The sequence below is a fragment of the Chinchilla lanigera genome, unplaced genomic scaffold (genome assembly GCF_000276665.1).
Source record: "Chinchilla lanigera isolate Chin_1 unplaced genomic scaffold, ChiLan1.0 scaffold00055, whole genome shotgun sequence".
Taxonomy (NCBI): domain Eukaryota; kingdom Metazoa; phylum Chordata; class Mammalia; order Rodentia; family Chinchillidae; genus Chinchilla; species Chinchilla lanigera.
The window spans coordinates 3,452,357-3,477,616 of record NW_004955456.1 but is presented as its reverse complement, the minus strand read 5'-3'; the positions used below and the strand labels follow the sequence as shown (position 1 = coordinate 3,477,616).

Genomic DNA, 25,260 nt, shown 5'->3' with positions numbered 1-25,260 from the left:
CATCCACCCATCCACCCATCCGCCCATCCGCCCATCCGCCCATCCGCCCATCCATCTCTACTCATCCATCTCTGTCCATCCATCACACCTTGTTAAAATACTGTTCTGTGATAGCTCAGTGGCCTGCGGTCCAGTGAACAAGCAAGCACTGTTGCCTCTCACTCTCTGGGGAGTCTTGAGACCCTGCACTGCCCTTGCTCCCTTCCTGGCTCTGCGGAGAGGCCAGGGCTGCGTGAACAGAACGGGTCCCAAGAGCAGAGGCAGAGTGTGCCCCATGCCTCGGCATCTCTGCTATGTTTCAGGGTTCTTCCCATGTAAATGGGCCGGGCGATGCCAGAGAACACCAGCCAGCACAGGGTGTGCACCCAGCAGCCTTCTCGAGCAGGGCACTGTCCCGTCTGTGTCCTCTTCCTGGAAATGTCCAGACTTGGCAGTGAGGTGGTGGGAGGATGTTTACCACATTCTCTCTCCCAAACACCCGCCGGACTCCTCCAGGGAGTCCTTTTGTACTTTCTACATTTTTGCGACTCAAGTTACTTTCCTCAGGCCAGCTAAGAGACTGAGGTGTGCCCAGGAAGGAGGTCAGAAAAAATCCAGAGCAGGATGGGCGGCAGCCGCCGTGCTGGGAAGAGGCGGCTGTACCCTCGGCGGCGGGTGGGTGGGGGCCAGGCGGGGGCAACCCTCGGACCCGGGACACCTGCTCAGTGGCACGCTCCACAGCAGTCCCAGGGTGGCTCCGGGCCTAAGAAGCATGGCAAAGACTTCACGTCTGCTCGCGATGCCTCCAGCAAGCACCAAGGCGCTAACCCACTTCAGTTCAGTAATTTCACCAAACACCTTGGCCTAGACCACGGGGAGCGGTCACAGGTACAGGCTGAGCATCCTTTACCCAAAATGCTGCAGCCAGCAGCGGTCTGAATCTGCACACTTCCTGGGATGTTAGAACTCCCGCGCAGTGAGCCTGTCTGAAGGACAGGACCCAGGCGTAAGCATAAAATTTGCTTGTGTCTCCTTAAGGTCGTTTTATACATTTTTAGTAATCCGCATTAGGAAACACAGTTTCATGATACGAGCACGGGCTGAGACAGCCAGAGTCAGCCTCTGTCCCTGAATCCCTGTGTCTGGTGTTCTGTTCCTGCACCGAGGAAGCTGACTGATGCGTGTGCCCAGAATTCCTGGCCGTGGGGGGACCTGGCCACAGCATTTCTTTGAAGGAACCAACAAGCATCTTTAAGCACCAAATTATGTTTTTAAACATCACGGCTATGAGACTCTTTCCCCAACAACTCAGCCTTGGGAAGTGGACATGGAAAGGCCTCATACGACAGCTGTACAGCAGCCGTGGGAAGGGTGCGCGGAGAAGGTCTCCAGTCCCCACCCCCCCAGGCGGCATGGCGCCTGCACGCTGCCCAGATCCGGCCGAGCGCCTGTGTGTAAACGGCCACACTTACCTGCCTCGCGGGGGGATGGTTTGAAAGGAGGGAGCCCGGCGGGAGCACAGGAGGGTTAGGGGGGCTGGCAGTCCTGCCAAGCTCGGGGAACGGGTTGGGGATGGCCGGCAGGGACGAGGTTCGGAACTGCTGGTCCTCCTCCTGAAGGCGCCTGTGAGGAAGGAGACAAGCGGGTGAACACCTGCCATTCCCGACAGCCCCGCACGGCTGCGCACACATCTTCACCGAAAAGCCCGATGGTGTCCACCGGTGTGGGAAAAGCGGGGAGACGGGGTGCCAGTGAGCTGGGGTCCCACAGCCCCCTCCACCTCTCAGGTCTGGGGTGCTGGGCAGGAAAGGAATCTCAGAAGCTTCAGAAAGCAAGGGGAACATGGCCAGGGGAACAGAGACCCGCAGAAATGCAGCTCTTGCGAGGGACAGGGATGCGGACCTGCCAGAGAGGCCGGAGAGGGGGTAACACCCAGCAAGGGCCCCTGCACCCTGCAGGTCCCTGGTGAGGAGAGGCGTCCCCTGCCAGGGCCACACATGCGACTCCTGGGCTGGTGTCATAGAGTGGCCCTGGATGCCCCAACTACCTGAGACAAAGCTGGTCACCAGGGCTGCCTTTCCCTTTGCTGCTGCCAGCTAAGGCACCGAGGCACCATGACGCTGCCGGTCCTCAGCTCTGCCCTGTCAGGACACCGCTGTCCCTGGGCCCCTGCAGCTTCAGGCCTGGGGACGCTGGCAGCCTGTGCCCCACAGCTTCCTCCACAGCCCTGGTTCCCGCCACACCCCATGTCCCCAGCTGCTCTCTCCAGGGCCCCCACTTCCAGCAACACTCCCACTTTGACCCCGCAGGGACCCAGTCACAGCGCCGCCCCGGTGGGGTCCAACCAACCCCGGGGTGACTCCGTCCCTGGCCCGCAGTCCGCACTCTGGGCAGTGTGGTCTTCCGGCACTCAGTCACCCGCCTGGACACATCTGTGACATCCAGAACGCTCCAGAACGTCTGGAGCTCTCCCTGCACTCCCCTCCACTTGGCCCAGTGACTGGCATGCAGCAGGCACAGCAGAAGAGGCCGGGTCCCAGGCGCAGCCCGCGCACCCCAAGCTGGGCCCACCCTGTCACCCACAGGGCCATCGTCATCGCAGCCCCCACTGCCCCAGCACCGCGCAGAGGGACCGTGTGTCACCTACCTGACTGGGAGGATGTGCACCGGTTGGGAGCGCTGCACCCACAGCCGGGGTGACAGGGGCTGCTGCGGAGGCTTCGGGGGTGGCGGTGGAGGGTGCAGAGGTGGCAGAGACCTCGGGACAGGGGTGGGTGGAGGCAGAGGCCTCAGGACAGGGATGGGGGCCGGGGTGGGCTGCAGAGGCCTTGGGCTGGGGATCGGAGGCGGCAGAGGCTTCGGGCTGGGAGCACGCGGCTGGCTGCAGGCGTGCGGCTGGCCGTTCTGCAGGAGCGGCACGGTGTCCGAATGCATGTTGGAGGCCATGTACAGGGATGCTTTCATGTCATCCACCAGCTTGTCGAAGTCCACATCATTATCTGCAGGGGACAGGGCAAGGGTGGGGAAGGGCAGTCAGCGGCATGCATATGCCACGGGGACCGGTCCCCAGACCGACAGGACAGCTCAGTAGCTACTGACACCCCCGTGTGACTCGGAAGGCACAGTCCCACTGCCCCGCTGTGCCCAGGCAGACCCGCACGATGGCGCAGGGCCCGAGACACAAGAACCTCAGCGGCGAGGTCTGACTACACCGAGGCTGTGGTCAAACAACAGCTGGCAGACTCGGGTCAAAGCTCTGGCAGTGAGCAGGGAGTGGCCAGTGACCGGCCAGCGGCACCCGGCACAGACCCGAGTGAGATGGCGGAGCAGCCTGGCCCGAGCGCCACACTTGGCGGTCACTGCCTCCATCTTCCTGGATGGGGCGGCTAGCTGCGGGAGGATGGGGGGGACTCCTGCTGACTCGGCACCACGTGAGCTGCCTAATTACATCTCTGTGTATCACAGTGCAAGAGCAAGAGAAACAAAACACACCATAAAGGGAAAGTGCTCAGAGTCAGCCCCAAGCCCCCACCCCTGCCGTGGAAAACTCGCTATGGTTCACGTCCGGATGTCCCCCAAAGCCTCATGCATGGGAGGAGGGGCTCAGGGAGGCAGCTGACCAGGGGCCACGCGCTCTCAGTGGGTCTGTCCACCGCGAGTCCACAGCTACCCTGCTGTTGGGAGGGCGGGCCTGGGGAAGCGGGGGCCCTGGGTGGCCTGGGCTATCTCCTCCCCTCCTCCCTTCCCTCTCAGCTGTTTCCCCTCTGCCCAGCCGTGCTGCCTTGGCCCCAGTAAACTGCAAAAACCTCTACACACAGTGAGCTGAAATAACCCTCCCCGCCTGCAAGTCGGGTATCACGGCCTAGTGATGAGAAGAGTGACCAAGGCCAGGGTCGTCCATAAACCCTGTCCCGCGTGTCAGAAAGGCTGGAGACCACTGCTCTAACGCTTTCCTTTGCAAGTCACCATCCCCTTGCTACCACCCACGCCACACATGGGGGCCAGGCCTGGTTACCAGCCTCAGGGCATCACCATAGGAGAGGCTCTCGCTCCTCACCGGAAGGACAGAGCCAGAGATGGCACGGGGGTACTTGCCCTCCTGTGGCTGCCCCTGCCGGCCAGGCCCAGGGCAGGGTGCCGGGTGTTCTTTCTATTCCTCAGCTTCTCCAGATCTAAGGTGGGGTTAGTGACAATACCCAGCCCCTGGGGAGCTGTGAGGGCAGACAGTGAACTTTGGGGTGCTGTGCGTTAGCTCTACTTCACCCATTCTGCACAAAATCACACGGAGGGCCACTGCCGGCTGGTTTAACAGCCGAAGAAACAGGCCTGGAGGAGTATCACTTGTGCAAGATCGCACGTGGTGCTCAGGGGCCCCTGGGGCGAAAACAAGTGGACCCCCCAAGTGCGTGCAGCAACCGGGACCCCAGATCTCCCCACAGGCCTGGTCCCTCGTGTGTCCAGGCCCGGACACGACAGCCTCAGACGCAAGCAGGGTGCAGCAGGGAGGCAGAGCGCTGCCCCGGCACGCACAAGGCCCTAGGTTCGGTCTCCAGCACTGCCAACCGTTTCTGATGGCCTTTGTTGTGGTTTCCCTTGTCTCTCAAGTCTAAGGGGCATCACGACATGAAACAATCCCTCAAAACCAGCCTGCAGAAGGCCTGGCATCGAGTGTGGCTAAGGGCAGAGGGAACGGGAGCCCAGTGTTAGCGCCCGGGGCTGTGGTGAGGGGCAGTTTGGAGAGGCGGAGCCCGAGGGCCACAGTCCCCAGCGTGGTCTCTACGTGCCAGCAGTGGTGCCCGGCAGGGGCTCTGACCAAGGCCTGAGTTTCAGGCGGGCCACGCCCAGGGTCATGAGGAGGAGGGACACACAGCTGGCTGCTGAGATGGCCACGAGGAGGCCAGGCTGTTTGCCCAGCTCAGCTCCTGGTAGGGCAGATGGTGCAGGCAGACAGGGCGGGTCATTTCTGGGTTGCCCTCTGCCGTCAGGTCAAGGGCAAAGCAACTGTCTTTGCTTTTGGTGGTACTGGGGCATGAACCCTGGGCCTTCACACTGAGCTGCACTGCCAGCACCCCTCCCTTCTTCCTTTTCTTCTTGCCAAGTGGTGCGGGCTGGGCTTGAACTTGCTGTCTCCTCCTGCCTCAGCCTCCCACAGACACATCCGGGATTACAGAGGTGCGTTACCATGCCAAGTTAAATGCAAAGCAATACTGATACCATTCAAAGCAAGTGCACGGTGAGCGGCTCTCAAAACGGAAAGGGACACCCCAGGTCCTCACAATGCCTCTCCTTTGGGTGAGGTTGTGTGTACAACTGCTTTAACTCTAATACATTTAATCAGGTCTTTTTAAAACAAAGCTAGCCAATCTGCTAGCAATCGCAGAGAAGGACACAATTTTCAAGAATCGAATCCAACCAGTATATCTGCTGCCTCAAACCATCCCTTGTTTAAAGGGTCTGAAAATGCTCTCCTCTAGCATCAACTTTGAGATGTCCCGTGGGGATAATTACCACTTTAACTGTTCCAATAATGAAATCACTGTGGTTATCTCACTGCACTTAAACTTTCTTAAATTCTAACACGGTCCAAAATGAAAAGCCCAAATAGGGCTTTTTAAGGGCTGATTATAGACAATTCACTTTGTATTCTATACCAAGTTGTTTTTTTTTTTTTTTAAATTGCTAGAATCAGCCATTGCTGAAATCCCTCAGTTCTTGCAAACTCATCACAGGGCTCTGTCCCCTCACCCAGCCCACCTTGGCCAGGACCCCCGGATCTCTCCATGCCTGACCAGCTGCGAAATTCTTTTCCAGTCCACAAATGGGAGGGGGATCAGCAATCACCCACTTGTGGGAAGCTTCTTTCCAGGTAGCAGAAGTGGGAGGATGGGACACGGGTGTGCTCCTGGAGGGCAGGTCACACTAAGTGTCGATTCCACACTACCCTAGAGCAAAAATATCTTCCCAGGCTGCCCCTCTAGAGCAAAGAGCAGGAGAGAAATGGGAAATGACCTTCTATCTAAAACCTTGCAGTGCACAGATTGGTGAGAATGTCTTTGCTGTCCAAATACAGATCAGACGACATGGCTGTCCATCAAGTTATTAATAGTTATTTTCTTTCTTTAAATAGCCCAGGACAAAGCTCGGCATGGACTCTGCCCCAAATATCTGGGGAGCTCATCAAAGCTCAAATGCACGTCTCTCCTGTTTCACCGTCATTAGCAGGCGGAGCCTGGCTTCATTCTGAGACAGATAAAGAGTCAGGGAAACACGTTCGGATTTGGCTTGGAGAACAGTTGAAAGAGTGTCCGCTGCGAGGCAAGCAAGGCACGCAGCCAGGAAAGGTGCAGAGGAGGAAAGGACAGACAGAGGGAGTTCGGGGTCTCTGCTCGCCCGTGGAGGGCGACACACTTCCTAGTCGACAGCACCATCTAGCGTCCTCTTTGTGTGCTGGGGTGAAAGCCAACACTGGGTTCCTGTCCCCGAATGCTGCTGGCGTCTGAGAGCTGCGCTATTTGCACTGTGTGTGACACACAGCTGCTACGGAGCCCCTGGAACTGGGCAGCGCTTTCGCTGTGTCTTCCCTCCGCCCCTTCCTGGTGATTTCCACAGGAAGACACACGCGGTCCCACAGCGCAGGGTGTGGGCAAAGCAGTGTGCCGCGGATGGTCAAGAAAGGGCAGTCTGCGAAGAAACACCAGACCGGGCCAAAGTCAGGCGCAGGCGCAAGGGCCGAAGTCCCTGCACGCGCCCATCCGGGAAGGGCCGAAGAGCGGCCGCGCCCCCGACTTCTCACCGCGTACAGCCGGCACAAACGTGACTCAACCTGCCGCAGAAGCGCTCTTGCACCCCGACGCACCTTCGCTGCTCAGCGCACTCTGGTCGGCTGCTTTTCTTCCTCCGCACGCAGCGTGTGGCCAACAGAGAAAGAGCCCTGAGCGCGGCGCTGCTGGCGTGCTCCTCTCCATCCCTGCGACATTGGGACACTCAGCCAGTATAAAAGCAAACCGAATAACATAACCGCAAGTAAACACACACACACAACCGCAGGTCCCGCGCGTCGCGCGTCGCGGTCACGGAGGCAGGAAGCAGAACGCGTGCGCCTGGGATGGAGGGCGCAGCTGAGCACCGGAGCTCCTGGGACGGGGTTTGAGCGTGGACGGTGACCGGAGCTCTGCGGGTGGATGCCGGGGACGGCTGCATGGCCTGCGGCTGCGCCTAATGCCACCCCACCGCGTACTGTTCAGAAAGGCTCAGATGGTAACTTCTATGCTGGGTGTGTTTTACTACAATGAATCTGCTTCCCCTTCTGATTTCAATTCCTAATTCTCCGATCACAACTTAAAGCAGGCAGAAGGCTGCGTACAAAAATCTCAATAAGTAACATGTCATCCTGGAAGGTTCCCACTTTCCACCAAAACTAAAACTATGATTCCAAGAATAGCGGCATCGAAAAGGGATAATTCAGGCGAGGGTCCAAAAGCCTGCCGCTCACTGGCACCGGGCTGCTCACACTCAGCACCACACTCTTAGGTTTCCACGAGTTTAGCTCCACACAGTTAAAATCCATCCATTTAACCAGGGCCTCTCTCCATGGGCCCCGCACTCACTGACACCGACTACGTGTCCGGCAGCGTCTCGGGTGCAGAAAGACACGTCGGTGACACCGCTCGGCCTTCCAGCCGTGCTCACCCTCGAAGCACACGCAGCAATATCGGGCCGAGGCAGAAAAGACGGCAGGGCCCCTGGCCACATGCAAGCTCATAAAACACACCATGTTTTCACATGTTCACACCACACGGAACACACGCGTGCACCAAACCGTTACACGTACGTACATGCATACATTTTAAAAGTATTCCACTGTGCCTGTTCTCGACACATGACAGCACATGCAAGTGGGAATGGGTACACATACACAGTGCGTGTGGATCTGTCCAGCTTCCTGTCCGCCCTCATCTCCCCAAGTGCCCAAGTCCTCTTTCGATCTCCACACTCTATTTCCTTGTTTTCTGTCATCTTTTGTTCTCTCTTTAAATTATCTATACTTTGTTGCTGGGCGTGGTGGCACGCTCTTGTAATCCCAGCACTGGGGAAGCTGAGGCGGGAGGGTCGTTGCGAGTTCAAGACCAGTCTGGGCTACAAAGTGAGCTCAAGGCCGGGCTGAACTGCATAGTGAAACCCTGTCTCAAAAAGACAAAAAATAAATAAATAAAGTATCTATACTTTGAGTTACTCACATAAGAGAAGCCATGTGACACCTAACCTATGTTTGAGTTAGCTCACTATAATATTTATATGTAAATTTATAGCAATTCCTGCCAGCTAGATGGAATGGAGCTTCGAGCTCTGGAAAAGGGTTACAGTGCTAAGCAGAAAGTAGCAAGGGAGGACATGAAACTTATTTTACTGCCTTTGAAAGAGTAATTCCTTTTCTTACAAGAGTTAAAACCTGCCCCAGTCGGGTAAGGACTAACGGGATGAACGCTGTGGGGATGAAAGACTGGGCTCCCAAAGGCAAGGGACGGCCGGAAGCTGCAGGGAGGAGCCCAGGATCTGGGACAGTGGGAAGGGAGGGACGTGAGCACAGTCTGCATCCTCAGACGGGCGGCCCTTGGCAGCGTGAATGGAGCTCCCGGGCTGTGCAGGCTCCCAGAGGCCAGGAATTCTCCCAGCATGGTTATGCTCGCCGCCGGAGCGCAGAGGGCTAAAACGCAAGCTCTGTTTATGGAAGCTGTCATGGGGCGCACTTGCAGCTCTCAGAAGAGCCAAAATTCCACGGCACCAGAGGCAGAGTCATCCCAGAGCTCCCCACTTGGGCCACTCCAGGAAATGGCCCGGCGCCCAGGGCGGGAAGCCCAGGACACAGAAGCAGACGGGAAAATGGTGGGGCCAGGACAGGACGCTCCGGGAAGCCAGTGCTGTCCCCTTCCCCACCTGCCAGCGGGCCGTCCTGGTCCCGCTGCGGGTGAGAACAGGTTCCTGGGTGGCCCGGCTCTGTCCCTGTCTAGGGCGCTGGCTCAGGGAACAAACACGGTTCCCACTGTGGTCTGACATCAGCGGGCCTGAGGAGCATGTGATAAAACCTCCCTGCCAAAGGGAGTACAGAAGGGAGTGGCACTCAGAGAGGGTGTGCTGGGGGTGGGGCCACCAGACAGGGATTAGTGCCCTACAGGAGGGACCCCTGGGTGCTCTCACCCGCCCCGCCAGCTGGTGAAAGCCCAGTGGAAGGCGTCCCTGAGGAAGCAGATCCTCACCTGGCACTGCCCCTGTGGGCCTCAGTCTTGGAAATCTGGTTCCAGATGTGACAGGTAAATGCTGTTCTCCCCCTGTAACATTCTGTCACAGCAATCCAAAGGGAATACGACCATTCTTAGCTGACCTCCACAGGGAGCATCAGCCAGTGTGCCCCTGCCCCTGGGCATCAGGCCACCAGCAGGATCTGGGGCCCAGCGCCGGCTGATTTCAGGAGAGGCAAGCCCAGACACGCAGGGTGACGGCTTGTGGCTCCCTGCGGATGGGCGCCCTCACCCTGTCTCCCACGGTGAGGGGTGCATTCACGCTGTGAGTAGCAGGGCTCTCCAGCCCTCCTGGAAAGTCTCTGTGTTGAGGCCTCACTTTGGGGACACGGTTTAAAACTATCTAAGAAAAACCACTCATCCCAACATTTTTTTAAAAAAGCTTTTTGTTTACTGGAATTTTTAGACACTGATTCATACGCACTAACTGTAGTTTTTGCTTAAAGGTTAACTTAGATACAGTATAATGCAGTGGAAAAATGATAATAATATTGCATTTTAGGCAAGAAGAGACTCTCGTTTCCTACTGAGGGGAAAGTTAAAGATATTTTTCCATCACTGACTTACAGGAAGGATTATTTATTTCTAAGCTCAACCCTGGCACATATAAAAAGGAATCACACTTCCTCAGAACAGTCCACTGGGGATGCAAGCGCGGAGTCAGAGGTGATGAAGGGTGCACCATTGCACAAGAGACAGACGCTTGCTCAAACTAAACAGACGGATGGATGGATGGATGGACGGACAGATGGACAGACCGATGGCTGTCACAGGGAGATGACGGAGGAAGCAAGCAGATGAAAAGCAAGCCCACCAGGAGGACAGGCAGCAGCGAGCAGAAAGCCCTCTATTGAGCCACTAGCATCCTGACGGCCAAAGGGAACAAGAAACATCAATGGGGCCCAATTATCTGCTCAAAGGGACCAGACAAAGGAGTGGCGTGAGCTGTCAGAGCACCAGGAAAGCCGGGCCGGAACAGCCCAGACAAAAAATGACAAAGGACCACAATGGCTGTTTCAATTCTGCTCCAAATAAGGACGGGGGAAGGGGGCTACCGCTTGCCGGACGCTGGGCGAAGACAGAGAATTCGTGCGCCTCAATGCTGGTTTTGTTCCCATCTCCTTATTAAGACAAATGACCCTCAGCGAGGAGAGGAAGAGTGAGCGCGACAGGGCCTGGGAGGGGTGGAGGGCTGCGGGCTGCCGTCCCCGCCGATGGTCTGGGGCCCAGAGGACTCACTCACTCTCTGGGAATCTCAGTCTGCTCCCGTGAGTACTCAGAGGTGTCCAAGAGGAGCAGCAACACAGCGCCCTGCACGAGCCAGGCCAGCTGACCCAGAGGCCGGGCAGCAGCGGGACCAAGGCTCGGAGCCGGTACCAGCAGCCGGGCGCTGGATCCCAGCTCACTAAGCCCAGTGGGCTGCCTGGCCACTCAAGGCAGGTGTGGCTGCACAGCTCTCTTCCTCTGCCTGCTCCCCTCCTGTATATTTGGAGACAATAATGCTTACTTCGTAGGGGGACACAGTGGGTTAAAGTAGGAAGCACACATCCTTACTAGTTTAAGGACCTACAACAGGACACTCACCCAAGCACACAAGAGGAAGGAGAGAAATGAAGACGAGAGATTCAATGTGGCGGTTAAAGACTGGCAGCAAAATACACGGTCTCTGAGACCTGAAATTGAGACACTAAAAAATAACCATTTGCTAGAAAATGTAGCACACTGGGAACCAAGAAAAAGCTGACTAGAAAACTGGGAACTGTACAGAAAAACTGAAGACAACACAAGAAAGAACAAAGCAGGCTGGAAAACTAGCCCCAGCTCCAGAGGAGAAGGTCCAGTCCCCAGACACAGGAGGACAGGGTCCAGAGAGGGTGGGCAGCCCCAGGGAGAACCAGTGCACGGTTAACCCTAGCCCCAAGAAAAGTGCGTGGCACTGTAAGCTGTAAATACACTGTGGGGCTTTACCACAGTGACCCCTTCCTCACGGGAGGCCGGAGTCGGAGAATTCCACTGTGGCATCTGTCACACTGTCACTGGGGCATCGTATTATCAGGAACCATTCTGGCAAGGAGTTGTTTTGGGACGGCTACTCAGAATCAGAATTTACAGAACAGCTTCCCTTCAGGGTCTCTGGGGTCACCCTACCACAGTGACTGGGTAGGAGAGGGTCACAAGGGACAGTCACAGAGGAGGGGGGCTGGGGCATCCCCTGAGAAGCTTGAACAGTGGCAAGCTCAGCTCAGGAAGGACACAGCGGTCCCACCCTCTGCGGTAAGAAGCCAGGCCACTCACAAGTGGTTTTCTGAGGAATCTGGGCCTAAAACTACGGCATCGACCTTAAGTCCAGTGGACAGCTTGGCCCTCTCACTGCCATTCCCCGAACAAAGCTCAGTGGTCTGCTGTTCTTATCCCCATCTACCGTGGTGAACAAGGATACACCTCAGCGTGGACAGCTGCCACTTCCTGGGGTGTACGAACAGAGGGGCATCTAGAGCAAGGAAGGTAGCAAGGAAGGCTCCGAGCCTTGGTCCTGCTGCTGCCCTGCCTCTGGGTCAGCAGGCTGGGCTCATGCAGGGCCCTCACGAACCAACAGGCCATAAAGATAGAGACGGGAGTGATCTGGGGCATGCAGAAGGACACAGCACTGAGAGTCACTGGAGCGAGCACAGCCCTAACACCGACCAACCACACCCAGTGGAAAGGCAGCGCAGGACTCCACGTCCATGCAGCAAGAGTGGGCATGGAAACAACGTAGGCCCCGGTGTGACTCACCACCCCCCACCCACATCTGGTGGATTCCAGCAACAGCCTGGAAAGAAACCATGCACCCAAACACAGCAGAAAATTGTGGACACATTTCTCTTTTTGTCTTTGGGATTTTTTGGTTTGCTTTATTTTGGTCTTTTTTTTTCTAATCTCTTGCACTTTGTTTCTATTTTTTGTTATATCTTTTTTTGGTTATTTTACCTAATTCTATTAACTTTTACTCTTTAGTTGGATTTTTTACCTCATTTTTCTCTCCTCATCTTCCATTTTCTTTTTCAAATTTTACTTTTCTCATTTTCTGCCTCCTCCACCCCTCTATATTTAGTATTACTATTAAGCTCTCTTAATTTCTAGCTATTTAGGTTGACCCTACCCTATTGTTGCCAAATTCTTTTCTATTGTTCATGGTGGGAGAGTTTTTGTTTTCAGTAGACATTTACTGCATGTTGATATTTGGTTTATCTTTGTACATATATTACTACTGCAGATCTCTTTCTTTTGTTAAGACTGGTGTAGATGTAGCTGTTATTATATGGTGTGTCCATAACAGCATAGTCTTTGACAATATTATTATTGCTGATTTCTTTTCTATTGTGAATGGTGGCATACTTGCTGATTTTAATTGGTTTTTAGTAGATGTCAATTCTTGGCTTATCTGCATATCTTCAACATAATCTAGTTGGTTTTCTCCTCTCTGACTGGTGTTAGGGATTAAGCCCTTAACAGAAGTTTGGATCCTAGAAGAATTCAAATATTACACTAAGTAGGTTGGAGAGAGAATAAACACCAAAGCATAAACCCAAGGAGTCAGGGAGATAGAACCCAACTAAAGGGATCTGCACAGCAGCGATAACTTCTCTACCCTTACTGAGCTTCACCCCACAGTGCAGAAACGACAGAAACATGAAAAAGCAAGTCGAGGAGATGGCCCCAAATGGGTAGGTATCTACAGCATTTCATCCAACAACAGCATACACATTTTTTCTCAACAACACACAGGACTTTTTTCAAAATAGACCACCTGAGGTCGTGCCATGGCTTGTGTCTAGATGTCCCCCCAAAGCCTCATGTGATCATAGGTGGGGCTTTTGAGAAGGAGCTGGATCTAGACGGTGTGATGCTGGGTTAAGGTGTGTGGATACTGAGTTAGTTCACTGATTGGTTTTGCACAGTTCCGAGAGTGGATAATAGGAAGACCCTCCCTGGATGTGAGTGCTACCCGATCCAAGGCTATGCAGCCTGGGTGGAATATCAGAGACAGCAAGACAGCTGCTGACGCTCCCTGCTGCTTGCTGCTTCTGCTGCCTCCTACCTTCTGCCTTCCATGCCATGAACTGTTTTTTCACCTCTGTGATGCCCCTCTGCTGTGCCACCCAGCCTTGGAGCCAGCCAATTAGGGACTGACACTACTACAAACTGTGAGCCAAAAATAAGTAAATCTTCCCTCCTCTAACTGTAGGTGCTGGGTGTTTTGTCTCAGTGAAAACAAAAGTAACTAAGACAGGTCATAAAGCATACTTACATGAGGACAGAACAAAATGGAAAAAATCCCTGCACACTACAGAATCACAGCCAGTAATCAACAGCACAAGACTATACAGAAACTATGCAAACATATGGAGATTAAACAATACAGTCGAAAGGATCAATGAATCAAAGAGTTGGGTCTTTGAAAGGAAGTGAAGGGGTGTAGGGATGGGAAAGACAGAAAGGAAGGAATGAGGAGGGAACATAGAAAGGATCAAGATGCACTACGTCTGTATACCAATACCCCCAGGGTGAATGCATTTATTATGTAGTGAAAAGACTACTATAAGAATCGAGGAAAAAGAAACCAGACCAACAGACTGCTGTACCTCGATGCTGCCCGACACCCCCAAAGGCCATTACTGATGTGAGCCGATGCCAGTACTGCCTTACCCTGGAAGGGCACCAAGAGTATGGACCTCAGCTATCTTGTGAGAACAGGATTTTGAGGAGGAGCCCACTGTCTCCTTTTGTACTCTCTCGATGACCTCGCCCCTCATATCCTGTGAGCAGCACAGCAGGAAAAGAAAGGCTGCATTAGCTGGTTTTGTCTCTGCTTGCTAGAAATAACAGAACATCCCACGTGCAGGGGGGAGGCAGACTCGGGAGCTATCTGGACACCACAGGTCTATTTATGACATGTGAGTTCAGAAACTCATGAATCAAGTATCTACGATACATGACTCCAGGAAGAGCCTGAAGTGGACCTTCAGGATAAGTAAGGCAGGGTGAGTGTCCTCAAGAAGTGGACGATCCCACCAGGTGTGGTGGGCAGTGCCTACAATCCCAGCACCCTGGTAGAAGGATCGTAAGTCCGAGGCCAGCCGGAGTAACTGAGCAAGACTATGTCTCAAAATAAAAAGCAAAAAGGGCTGGGGATGTAGTTCAACGTGAAGGCCTTGCGTTCAAGTTCCAGTACTACATACATACATGCGTGCACGCACACACACATGCACACACACTCAGGTATGCTCTCGGGAGAAAGGAGACCAGCGCTTCTCTTGATAGCTTCTATCTGCAAGCGTGCTCTGTGTTTCTCTCCTAAATAACTTCAAGTCCTGGAGCTGGATGCATGTGACTTTGGCCCCCATCCCACCACTGAGTGAACTTTCCAACTTCCCAGCTCCGCCTCCTCCTCCCTGTGCTTCCTGCTGCCCTGACCTCTCTCTGCCAATCCCTCCTACCACGCCCTTTCTGCCCTGGAGCCAGCACCCGCAGACGGAACCCTGAGCCACAACAAAGCTCTCCTCCAGTAAGCTGTGTCGGGTACGTCCCAGGGGCAGGAAGGTGACTGCGCCGCGTGACTCCACTGAGCTACCTGGAGCCAGCAGATTCCGGGCACAGGGAGCACACCCAGCGTCACCCAGGGCTGCGGGCAGGCAGGGTTGCTCAGTGGGCGCGGACGCTCTGTTTGGGGTGCTAAGAGAGTTTTCAAAATAGACAATAGGCACGGTTGCACGAGGCTGTGAAAACTGTGCACGCCGCCCAACTGTACACTTACAAGTGCTTAGAGTGATAAGTTTTGTTTTAAATAATTTTACCCCAACGAGGTTCACAGAAATCCTCCAGAGTACTCCCGGCTTTTACTAACCCACCCACTTTCGAAGGAAAACACTTCCCATCCTGCAGGCTGCTGCTAAGAAACGTGTGAAGCATTTTTAGCAACTGTCACACAAAAATAAGCAGCTTATGCTAGGAATGAGGTAATAAAACAAGAGCAATAAATCCTCTTTAGCAGATAGAAGTAACAGGTCAAGGAAAGTCACGGCTAATCTTTTATTCTGAACATCAGGTCCCTTGCCCTTACATGGCAGCTGGGACTGAAACACGAGCACAAACCTAAGGCCTCTGTCCGCATAGGTGATTAAGCTTTGCGGTTATGGCCGCCGGGAAGTCAGCACCCAATCCAGGGTGAACACGGGCAGGTGACCCCGCCTCCTGTTAGAGTCCTGCGTGCTGCCTGTGCTTCGAGGCAGCAGGAGGAGGAGAAGAGCACCACGCTCAGGAAAGGAAGTGGGAGAGACCACAAGCCCCGCAGGCTCCCACAAACCACGCTCTGCGCGGGCCCGGGGACCGCACGCCACCTTCCCACCAGAGGGTTCAGGAGACCCTGTGTCCACTCAGCATGGACGCCCAGAGCTGAGTGTGAGCCAGCAAGGGATGAGCTGCGCCATCAGCTACATGTGAAAGCGGACTCTGCCCTGGGTCCCCCGAAACAGCCCTTGGAGCCCTGGACCTTCTCAGCCTCCAGCTCCATCTCTTTCCGGCTTCTCCTGGGAAGGCGGCTCCAGAGGGAGGGGGTGCTGTGCGGCTCCTGCGCACTCCTGGAAGCTTCTCCATCTGACTTCTTATTCTGTCTGTAGGATTTTTTTTTGACAGAGGATACTAACAGCATGCATGCTACACACATTGAGATTTTTTTTGCCTGGGCTGAAGTGTGCCTTTTAGGGTTTTTTGAATATCATCTGGGTTGGGCATGGTGGTGCACACTTGTAATCTCAGCGTTCTGGGAGGCTGAGGCAGAAGGACTGCAAGTCTGAGTGAGGCCACATAACTTAGTGACTTAGAGAGATCCTGCCTCAAAATAAAAGAGAGACAGAGGGTGTGGCTCAGTGTAAAGGCCTTGGGTTCACTCTCCATCATCAGGGGAGAAACACCCACTGGGTGTCCTTGCGGATAAATGTACACTCATGTACACAATCTGATCAACTTTCCTCTGTGAGTGTGCTGTATCTTATCAGGAAATTCTATCTTAGTCTGATGGCAAGAGAACTCTCACTAGTCACTAATTCCTCAAGCAAATCTAAGGCATGTAGGGTTTTCACTTTCAGTTACTGAATGAACCCCAACCTGACTACTGAGCTCGGGGTGCAGCGGGGCCCCAGCCCACTTGGTCAGCCCTGGGGCCCGGGACCCCTGTTCCGCGACGGCTCCTGTCCGCCAATCTGCGTCTCTCTGGGGCTCCCCTCTGGTCCTGGGCCCCATTTACAGTCCGCCTCAAAGGAACCTACCCTTCCCTCTTCCTCCTAGAAGTCCTGATGCCTGACCTGAGCTTGCCCGCCACACAGCTTGCTTGCTTCCCTTGGCAGGTCCCAAGCTCAGCGCCTCCTTGCCCAAGTTGGGAAGCACTTGTCAAGTCACATGGAAACTCTGCGGGGAACCCAGGTGCGTCAGCACCGAACTGCAAAGTCTTGGGCGATGTGACATCATCGTTATCCTCCACCTTCTCACCCAGGGCCGCAGAATGGCCTTCTGCTTTGTCAGGACTGGAAGTCCTGCGTTTCACAGCACTGGGGATTGAATCTGGAGCCCTCACACTGAGCTATACCCTCAGTCTTCCTTTTTCTTCTGAGATAGGGTCTCATAGGCCACTAAGTTGCCCAGGCTGGGCTTGAACCTGCGATCCTCCTGCCTCAGCCTCCCAGAGTGCTGGGATTACAGGTATGCTACGTCCTTCAGCAGCATGCTGTCGTATCTGGTACTCTTGTCTTTATTTCTAGACACCTTATAATTTGTGTTACTATTACAGATGAGATGTCTGTTTTACATTACCCTTCTTGTTTCCTACTAGGTCTAAAAATACTATTAAATTTTATACGTTGTCCTCACTCTGGGGCTGCTCACTTGAGAGCTCTTACCCTTTTCAAAGTTTTGTCTGCGTATCTGTACAGCCTCACTTTTGGAATAATTATATTATCTGCAGAGAGAGGCAGATTGCATTTCTTCTTTCCAGTTTCTGCTCCTTTACCTGCTTCCTCTATTGTGCTGCTAAGCTCTCTCGGCACAGCAGGTACCCACGTCTAAGTCTAGATTTTCCAGGGCACAACTCTGTCTCTCCAGCTTGGGACGTGTCCTGCAGGGTTCTGACAAGTGAGTTTCTAGCAGATTAAGAAGGCTGCTTCCTAGCACTGGCCTTGTAGGAGCTTTGTTGTTATTTGTCCTGTCCTATAACGAGTGGGAAAATGTAATACATACTCTGCTTATATCTAGTGAATTAACTGCTTGTTTTTCCTTAAGGGGAAAGGAAGACTCAACATCAGAATCTTCCTCTCTGAGCGTCCAGAACAACTTCCTAGGATGCACAGCTTCTCGTCCCTACCCCGCGGCCCATATTCACGGGCTTAACCAACCACAAACCAAAAACTCTTGCAAAGAACACACATATTGAACACGCAGCACGGTTTTCTTGCTCTCACTCCCGTGTGCATAGCATTGTGTCACACCAGGTATGAACGCCCGCAAGCACTGGTTCCAAGTGCACAGGACAACTGAGGGCAAGGAGGGTGCACACCACAGCGCCCCGCATGGGCACGGATGTCCTGGGATCTGGTACCTGTGGCCGACCTCAGACCCGTGCCCGTGACGCTGAGGATGGTACGTCCCAGCACAGCCGCTGCCGCGGGGTTCCTGCGGGTCCTTACCTGGGCGTTGTTTGGACTTCTTCACTGGGAGGCGAGGCGGCACCAGGTCTCCGGGACTCTGGGGCGCAGGCTCCACTTTGTCCTAAAGGAAGGCAACAAGGGTCAGGGCTGTCACACTCCCCAGCATGGTGCTGCCTGGCTCCTCCCCGGTGCCCTCCTCCTTCCTTCCTCCCCATTTACTTCTCTAGCTGTCAATGACAGTCCGAGAGACAGTTCGAATTAAGCCAACAGGGAAACCAATTCTGACAAGGTGCAGAAGAGCTAGAAGGAAACTTACTCCTGTCTTGTGGCCTAAATGGTTCTCTGTGAACAGTGGTTCAAAAGGAACGGCGGCCAACAGCTCAGCTCAGGCAACGAGTGGAAACAGTGCACCTTCCGTGCAGCCTGCGGACTCCACCAGACCCCTTCCTGAGGCTGGTGTCCGCACACGCCCCCAGCCCTGCTGCCTCCCTCTCCATCCACTCTGTCTCTCAGTACCCTGGCCCTCTGGCCCCTTCCATTTCTCCTTACTTCTTCTTCACTTTTATTTCCTTACTTGTTGTTTTTCAGTATCCATGTTCGCAGTACACGATGAGTGCATGTCGGGGGACTTTGTGCGTGGATGTGACGCACCGTAGCTCTGCTCTCACCCCGTCCCTCCCACTTCTCTCCTTTCTTCCAGCTCCTGGTCGTCCTCCATGTACAAAAGTTCTAGTTCCACGTTTTCATTTGGTTATTTTTTCCCTTCTCCTCACTCTCCCTGTGGAAAAGAACTCCCTCCTTGCTACTATCTTTTATTCTGCTCTTTAGTTATACTTTGGAATTCTCATACAAGAGAAGTCATGAGATATTTAAGTTTGTGCATCTGATTTATTTCACTGAACATTACGGTCTCAACGTGTATCCATTTTCCTACAGATGACTCGGGTTTGTCCCTCTTTATGACAGAGTAGTGCTCCATTGTGTGTAAACACATTTTCTCTATCCATCCACCACTGACGGACACATAGGCTGCTTCCAAGATTTAGCTATGGCGAGCAGCGCTGCTATAAATCTGAGTGTGCATGGATCACTGCAGAAGATACCTTGAAGGGGAACAGCTGGCTGGAGACTGTACACCGAGTGAAAGAAGTCAGACACAGATGTTGAAATACTGCATGATTTCTCTTCCATGAGCCCACACACTTTCCATAACAACTACTGGTAACCAAGCCGTGACCTTCTGCTACACGGGACAGAAACATCCAGGGACGGCTTTATAAACGCTCCCTCCACGTGGGGGGAGGGGTCAGTGTGACTTTCCAGACATCGGAGAGAAGAGAAAAATTTCAGGTGACGGCAATACCGAGAGGCACAATTCTAGAAAAACATCTGCCTGGAAGCACAGTCTCGCCAACAGAAAAACCCATTAGAATGTGGGGGAAATACGGCTTTTAGTATTTATATGCTTACGAAACCCAGCCGTGACTCACGTGTGGTGGGAAGGTGCCAACTCCCGCTTACAGATGAATGAAGTCTGTGAAATATTTATAACTCATGTGTAACTAGAAAGGTCTGGAATTGCGCCAGAAGGATGAGCTATGCTCTAAAACCTACCACGTAGAACTGTATCCTTGTTTATCCATCTCTGGGATTATCATCACCAATACAGTGGACAGACCTGTCAACGTGGTGTTCAGTCCCACTGAACCTACACATGTGGAAAATGGCGTACGGAATGCGATCAGCTACACCTAACCTACCAACCGTCACACTCAGAGTAGCATCCACTGGAGCAAGCTGGTGGCTTCCCTCCCAACCAGGGGCTGACAGGGTGCTGCGGTTCGCTGTCACTGCCCAGGGTCACAGGGCAGCATCAGACAGCCTGGCAGCAGCCCAGGGAGGGATCCAAGCTCACACTTCAAAGCATGGTTTCTACTGCATGTGTACCCCTCTCGTGACTGTAGGTGCAAATATCCTGAGGTTGAAGCATCAGAAACGGGACTGTCCACAGCTGACATGAGCACCCCCACCCCACGGGAAGCTCTGGTGCCCAACGCATCCAGTATCTATCCTTGTGCGCTGGCCACAGCCCCACCTGCTCACCCAGGCTGGGCTCCCATTTCACAGGGGAAGGCACAGAGGCACAGGAAGGTTGGCTTCCTTTATGCCTACCATGACTAGGGGGTTGGGGCTGTCTGGGGGTTATAGGGTACAGGCAGCCTGGCGGTACAGCCCCGGATCCTTCCTTCCTGACGGCTAAGTGGACTGTGTCAACGTGATTGGCTTGGGAGCTGCCTAGGGGACTAGCACACTTCTGGGTGTCTTGGGTGGTCACTAGATCTTCACATTGGACTATCCCTGGTCCCTGCTCCTTGCTCTCTGGCGCTGTCACCCTGCTTGCTTCCCAGACACCATGAACTAAGCAGCTTTGTCCCTTCGGGCCCTTCTGCCTCGATGGTCCTGCCTTGGAGCCAGCTGGCTCCCTGGGCTGAATGCCCTGAAACCGTGAGCCACGTTAGCCCTCTCCTCCTTTCAGCTGTGGGGTTGGGTACTGTGTCTCAGCGGGAGGAAGCTGATTAACATAGCACTCAATCACCCAAACAGCCCAAGAAACTCCAAAGAGCGCAGCGGTTTCTCTAAGGTGCCACAGCAGCAGGGCATGGGCATGATGAATGCTTCGTGGCCCAGATATTCACCACAAGGTGCTGCTGTACCCGGAGACTTGCAGGCTCAGGTGAGATGGGGTCCATGCTGACTCCCCCCCAGTCTGCAGCGGAGCTGAGCACCGGCTCACCCTAGGAAAGGGGCTGTCACAAGCCTCCCAAAGAAATAGTTTTCTTTTTATTTCTTAATCATAATGGAGTACTTCCTAGTATTAAAATCTGAAGGTGTTTAGAAAAAAATGAAGTAAAAACTCAAACTTCCCTCTACTCTTATACCGAGGGGATTATATGATTGATTTCCTGCATGTCTTTTCAGCAAAAACAAAAACCAATAAACTATTACGTACACAGGTGTAAAATGTTTGCGGTGTTCGTAGAACACGTATGCCACATGCGAATCACGGGGGCTACGGATGCTCCTGACTTTCAAGTGGGAATCCTAATCATATTCACGTATTACTGCGTTTTCATGCAGGTCTTTGGAACTCTCTAGTTCAACAATGAGATCTCTGTGGGCTAAGCACTTCACACTCACGCAGAGCCCCTGAGCGGTACCCCGAGGCTCTTATCCAGCCAGTGCCCCCCAGTGGACACGGAAATGGTGAAGGGTCTCTGGGCTGCAGGCTGGGTCTAGAGTCCCCAAGGGCCCCGTGTGAAGGCTGGAGACCCCACCCCTTACCTCTTTCGCTTCCTGGCTGCCTTGAGGAGAGCAGGCCCCTCTGCCGTGATGCACAGTGGCACCACATGGACAAAGCATGCAGCCCAAGGGACCAGGGACTGAAACCTCTGAGACTGTGAGTCGCAAAACACTCTTCCTTCAAGGTCATCACCGCAGGCATCTGCGATAGTGACCCAAAGCTGACAACAGAGCCAGCGTCTGAGGAGGAAGGCGGGAGCAACTGTTGGGGGACTGATGTCCCGAGGCAGGAGACCCCACGAAGGACCTGCGCCGAGGTGCTGAGCAAGGAGCGGGGCTAGCTGGGAAGGAGGAAGCTCTCAGAGTCCCCCGTTCACCAGTGTCTCCCCATCCGTGGCCACCCAGGGACTCCTGCAGCTTCTCTCAAACACCACCTGCCAGTCTGCTCTTCACCTCCTAACGGGAACCCTTTTCTCATCTTTTCTTAAACCAATATAGGAGATACAAGTGTAAAACAATACTGGGCACACAGAGCGGACATAAGAGCGGCCAGATTTGTTGACAGAGGGCTAACAGTGTATGTGTGATCTTTGCCTGTTTTTCAGACACAAGCAGACACTGTGGAAATCGGATTGTGTAAACTATCCTGTGTTCTGCTCCCGGCGGCTTCGCCCTCTGCAATTAACAGGATTAGAAGTGATTTTTAAGCCTTAGTAAATACCGTTCTTTTCATACTAAAACTACTGCCCTAGACACTTTCCGATAGTTTGCAAAATCCACATCACATAAATAACGATCAAACAAATGCTTCTGGGCATAAAGTCTTGCCCACATTTCTGATTATTCACTGCCTACCCCTAGAAGTCCCAAGGCGAGGCCAAAGGTCCCGTGCGCCTTCTGCAGGACTCTGGACACACATGGGCACAGTCCTCCGCACCTCACATTCCCTTCCCCTCGGAGCAGAGGCAGGACCCCAGCCGCCAGGCCCGGGACCGGCTACTTCTCAGAAATGCTCCTCTTGCCAAGGGCAGAAGTGAGCCGGGCGTGGTGGCTGCAGTCCTAGCACTCTGGGAGGCTGAGGTAGGAGTGAAAGCTCAAGCTAGGCAACTTAGCATGACCTGGTCTCAAAACAAAAAGTGAAAAGGGCTGGGGATATAGCTCAGTGTGAAGGCCCACAGAGTGAAATTTTCCACTTGGGGCTGCATATTGGGGCCCAGAAAGTACCAAATTTTGAAGCAATTGAGATTCTGAACTTTAGGATGAGGAATCCTCAGCCTGTAATCTGAAATATGACTGTACTCAGAAAATCAAGCGGAAACACAAAAGGTAGCAGAGAACTCACCAGTGACTGTGGCATTAATTGGTAATTTCTAGCTGCACGTGGTAGCATATGTCCGTTATCCCAGCACTCTGGGAGGCTGAGGCAGGCAGGTAGCGAGTTGGAGCTCAGCTGGGGCAACTCAGTGACTCAGCGAGACCCTGTGTCAAAATAAAAAATAAACAAAGGGTTAGGGATGTAGCTCTGTGTGAAAACCCTGAGTTCAATCCCAAGTGCTAAAGGAGAGAAAACAAAGAAGGAGTTCCTGCAGCCTGGCGGGCCAGGTGTGAATGTCCATCCACCATTCAGAAGCCAACAATGACGCCTTGCCAAGAGCTAGGGAACCAACTCCCAGACATGACCAGCAGGTTCATCATTGTACTGGCTTGGCTTCCTCTGAAGGTTATTAGCTCTGGTCTGTGGCCTGCTCCCAGTCAGGGCAGGATGGCCCAGTGGTCAGTGCTATCAAAGCCTTGCGCCCACACAGGAGGCCCAGGCTGGCAAGGGCAGGCAGATTCCTCTTTGACGATCACGTTAGCAGCACCTGCTTTCTAGATCGGAGCCCTTAATTACAGTCCTGGTCCCTTCCAGGGAAAGGGGAAAGGGCCCCCAAATTCCCTAATCCGAGTTGTAGGCATCACTCGTTAGTTATTTAATGCCAGACCTTCCCACGACCACGTGGCCCTGCACACACTCGCCGCAGTCCGATCTCAGCTGCTCAGAGGACGTGCAGAAACCTCGGCTCACCAAGACGAGCCGGAGAACCCTCTCTTCCCCAGAGTCCCAGCCTGCGCGCCGCACCCACGGCTGCACATTGCTATGGTTTGTTTCAGCAGGAATCGCCCCCCGGAGACTTGGGCACCGAGCTGGGCCCCCAGTGCCACGACGTCCAATGCAGTCAGGGCAACGGTGGATCTGTCAGCCCGGAGTCCACCGCTGAACGGGCGGCTGAGGCGGGGCTGCGCTGGAGGGCTTGGTCCCTGGGCTGGCCCTCGCAAGGGGACACCTCTCCCTGCTCTCCCCAACTCCCCCTGCTTCCTGGTTGCCCTGAGTTGAAAAGGAAAGCCCTGCGCTGGCTGCCCAGGGACCAGTGCGCGAAGGGGCTGCTGGGTCACTGCTTCAAGGGTGGGGACCCCTCCCACCCCTTATTAGCTCGCACTCTACAGTCAGTTCCAGAACTTCGAAACCCTTGCGACGCCTCCGGGATGGTGCAGTGAGAGACTGGAGTCCTCCCTCCCCCGGCCACGCTCAATGATTCCCGCATATGAAAAATTAATGGAACAACGGCAGAGTTTGCCTTGCGATTCCCAAGGACCAGGGTGGTGCCACACGGTTTCTTTCTTTTCTGTTCAAGACTTGTCCTGCGATGCGTCCTGTCCTAGCCCGTGCGTGCAGCTGTAGCACAGCACAAGGGCATTTGGCCCACGGTGTCACCACTTGCATCCCTGGGTGAGGACCCTCCGGGAGACCAGGAGGCAGGCTCGTGGCTCGGAGCCACGGCAGAGTACAGAGCCTGTCCCCCTCCTGACGGTCACCCGGAGCCCTGGGCTTCAGACAACGAGGTAAAGCTGCAGTCTCACTGCCCAGGGCTGCAAGGTGTGCGAAATCAGCTCCTTCAGAGATGGAAACAACCTGGGAAGAAGAGTTGGAGCTGTTTTGTTTTGTATTTTTTGCCCCAAATGACAGTGTGCTTTGATACTGCGCTTTGTGTCTACACACAAGCAAAGGGAGCTCGGGACTTCAAAGCAGAGACGTAGGGTAATCGACCCTGAACTCGGAGCGAATGCATCCGGGGAAGCCGGGCTGAGAGGAGAAGAGGGACATGCAGCGCGCGGGGCTGCTCGGCCAGGCTGGGGGCGACGGCTCCAACCCGCGGAGGATCAGCCGGGCTTGTCACCCACGCTTGTATTACGATCACGAGTTGAACTCGGATATACCTGGAGCGTCTGTGATCAGAATGCAAAGAACTTTCCTTCGGAACCACGAGAAGGACTAGCTCAGAAGCAAAAATCCTGCCACATAAAACCCCAAGATTTCCCCCAGTTTTCCCACACCCCGGCACAGTGCCTCTGAAGACTGCCAACGCCGCCCTCGGCCCACTCAGGCTCGCACGGCTGCACACAACACGGCCTCGGCCGCTCTTCCCGAGATATGCACGGCCACACACTGGCGGCCTGCGCCGGAGAGGAGCCTCCGGTTTATCCGTGGGCAGGGGGATCCCCGTCTTTCATTTTCCACCACGGCCTTACTGAGCGGTTACTCACACACCTGTCACCTGTGGGAAGTGTGAGACCGGTGAGCGCCGGGACAGCCACCCAGCCTGCCTGCATTCTCCAGGGTCTAATTTTAGAGCACTTCCATCACCCACAAAGCAGCCTCGCCCAGGCCTGTCAATCTTGACAAATAGTTTTCCCAAAATAAGACGCCTCCGCCCAGCCGGTGTGTGGCCGGGTTTCTCCGGTTTCCCATGTGAGGAGGCAGAGCAGTGCGGCCTCAAGGTGAAGGCGGCAGCTCCATGCTGCAGGGGAGCAGCGGCCCTGGAGAGCGCGGGCTCCAGAGAGACCAGGGCAGAGCTGGAGGTGGGGTAGGGTCAGCACGAATGCTGAGCTCCGCAAGGGCTCGCTGCCCTGCCTGCCCCAGCAGCCCCTGCCCTGCGGCTCCCTGGCACCTCCGCCACCTCCACCACCTG

The 25,260-nt window shown here is 54.3% G+C and overlaps 1 protein-coding gene across 3 annotated transcripts in view; it reads right to left on the bottom strand.

The window, feature by feature from the left end:
* Grb10 (growth factor receptor-bound protein 10) overlaps nucleotides 1-25,260 on the bottom strand; it is a gene marked incomplete at its 5' end in the record, with an annotated part of 103,238 nt that overhangs the window by 31,351 nt on the left and 46,627 nt on the right. For 2 of the 3 annotated variants that reach the window (XM_013520627.1, XM_005396600.2), the window contains 5 exon segments: nucleotides 1,452-1,602; nucleotides 2,627-2,978; nucleotides 6,836-6,946; nucleotides 17,993-18,074; nucleotides 22,596-22,732. In XM_013520627.1, the coding sequence (XP_013376081.1) occupies nucleotides 1,452-1,602; nucleotides 2,627-2,978; nucleotides 6,836-6,946; nucleotides 17,993-18,074; nucleotides 22,596-22,643 (744 nt within the window). 3 annotated transcript variants of the gene reach the window in all.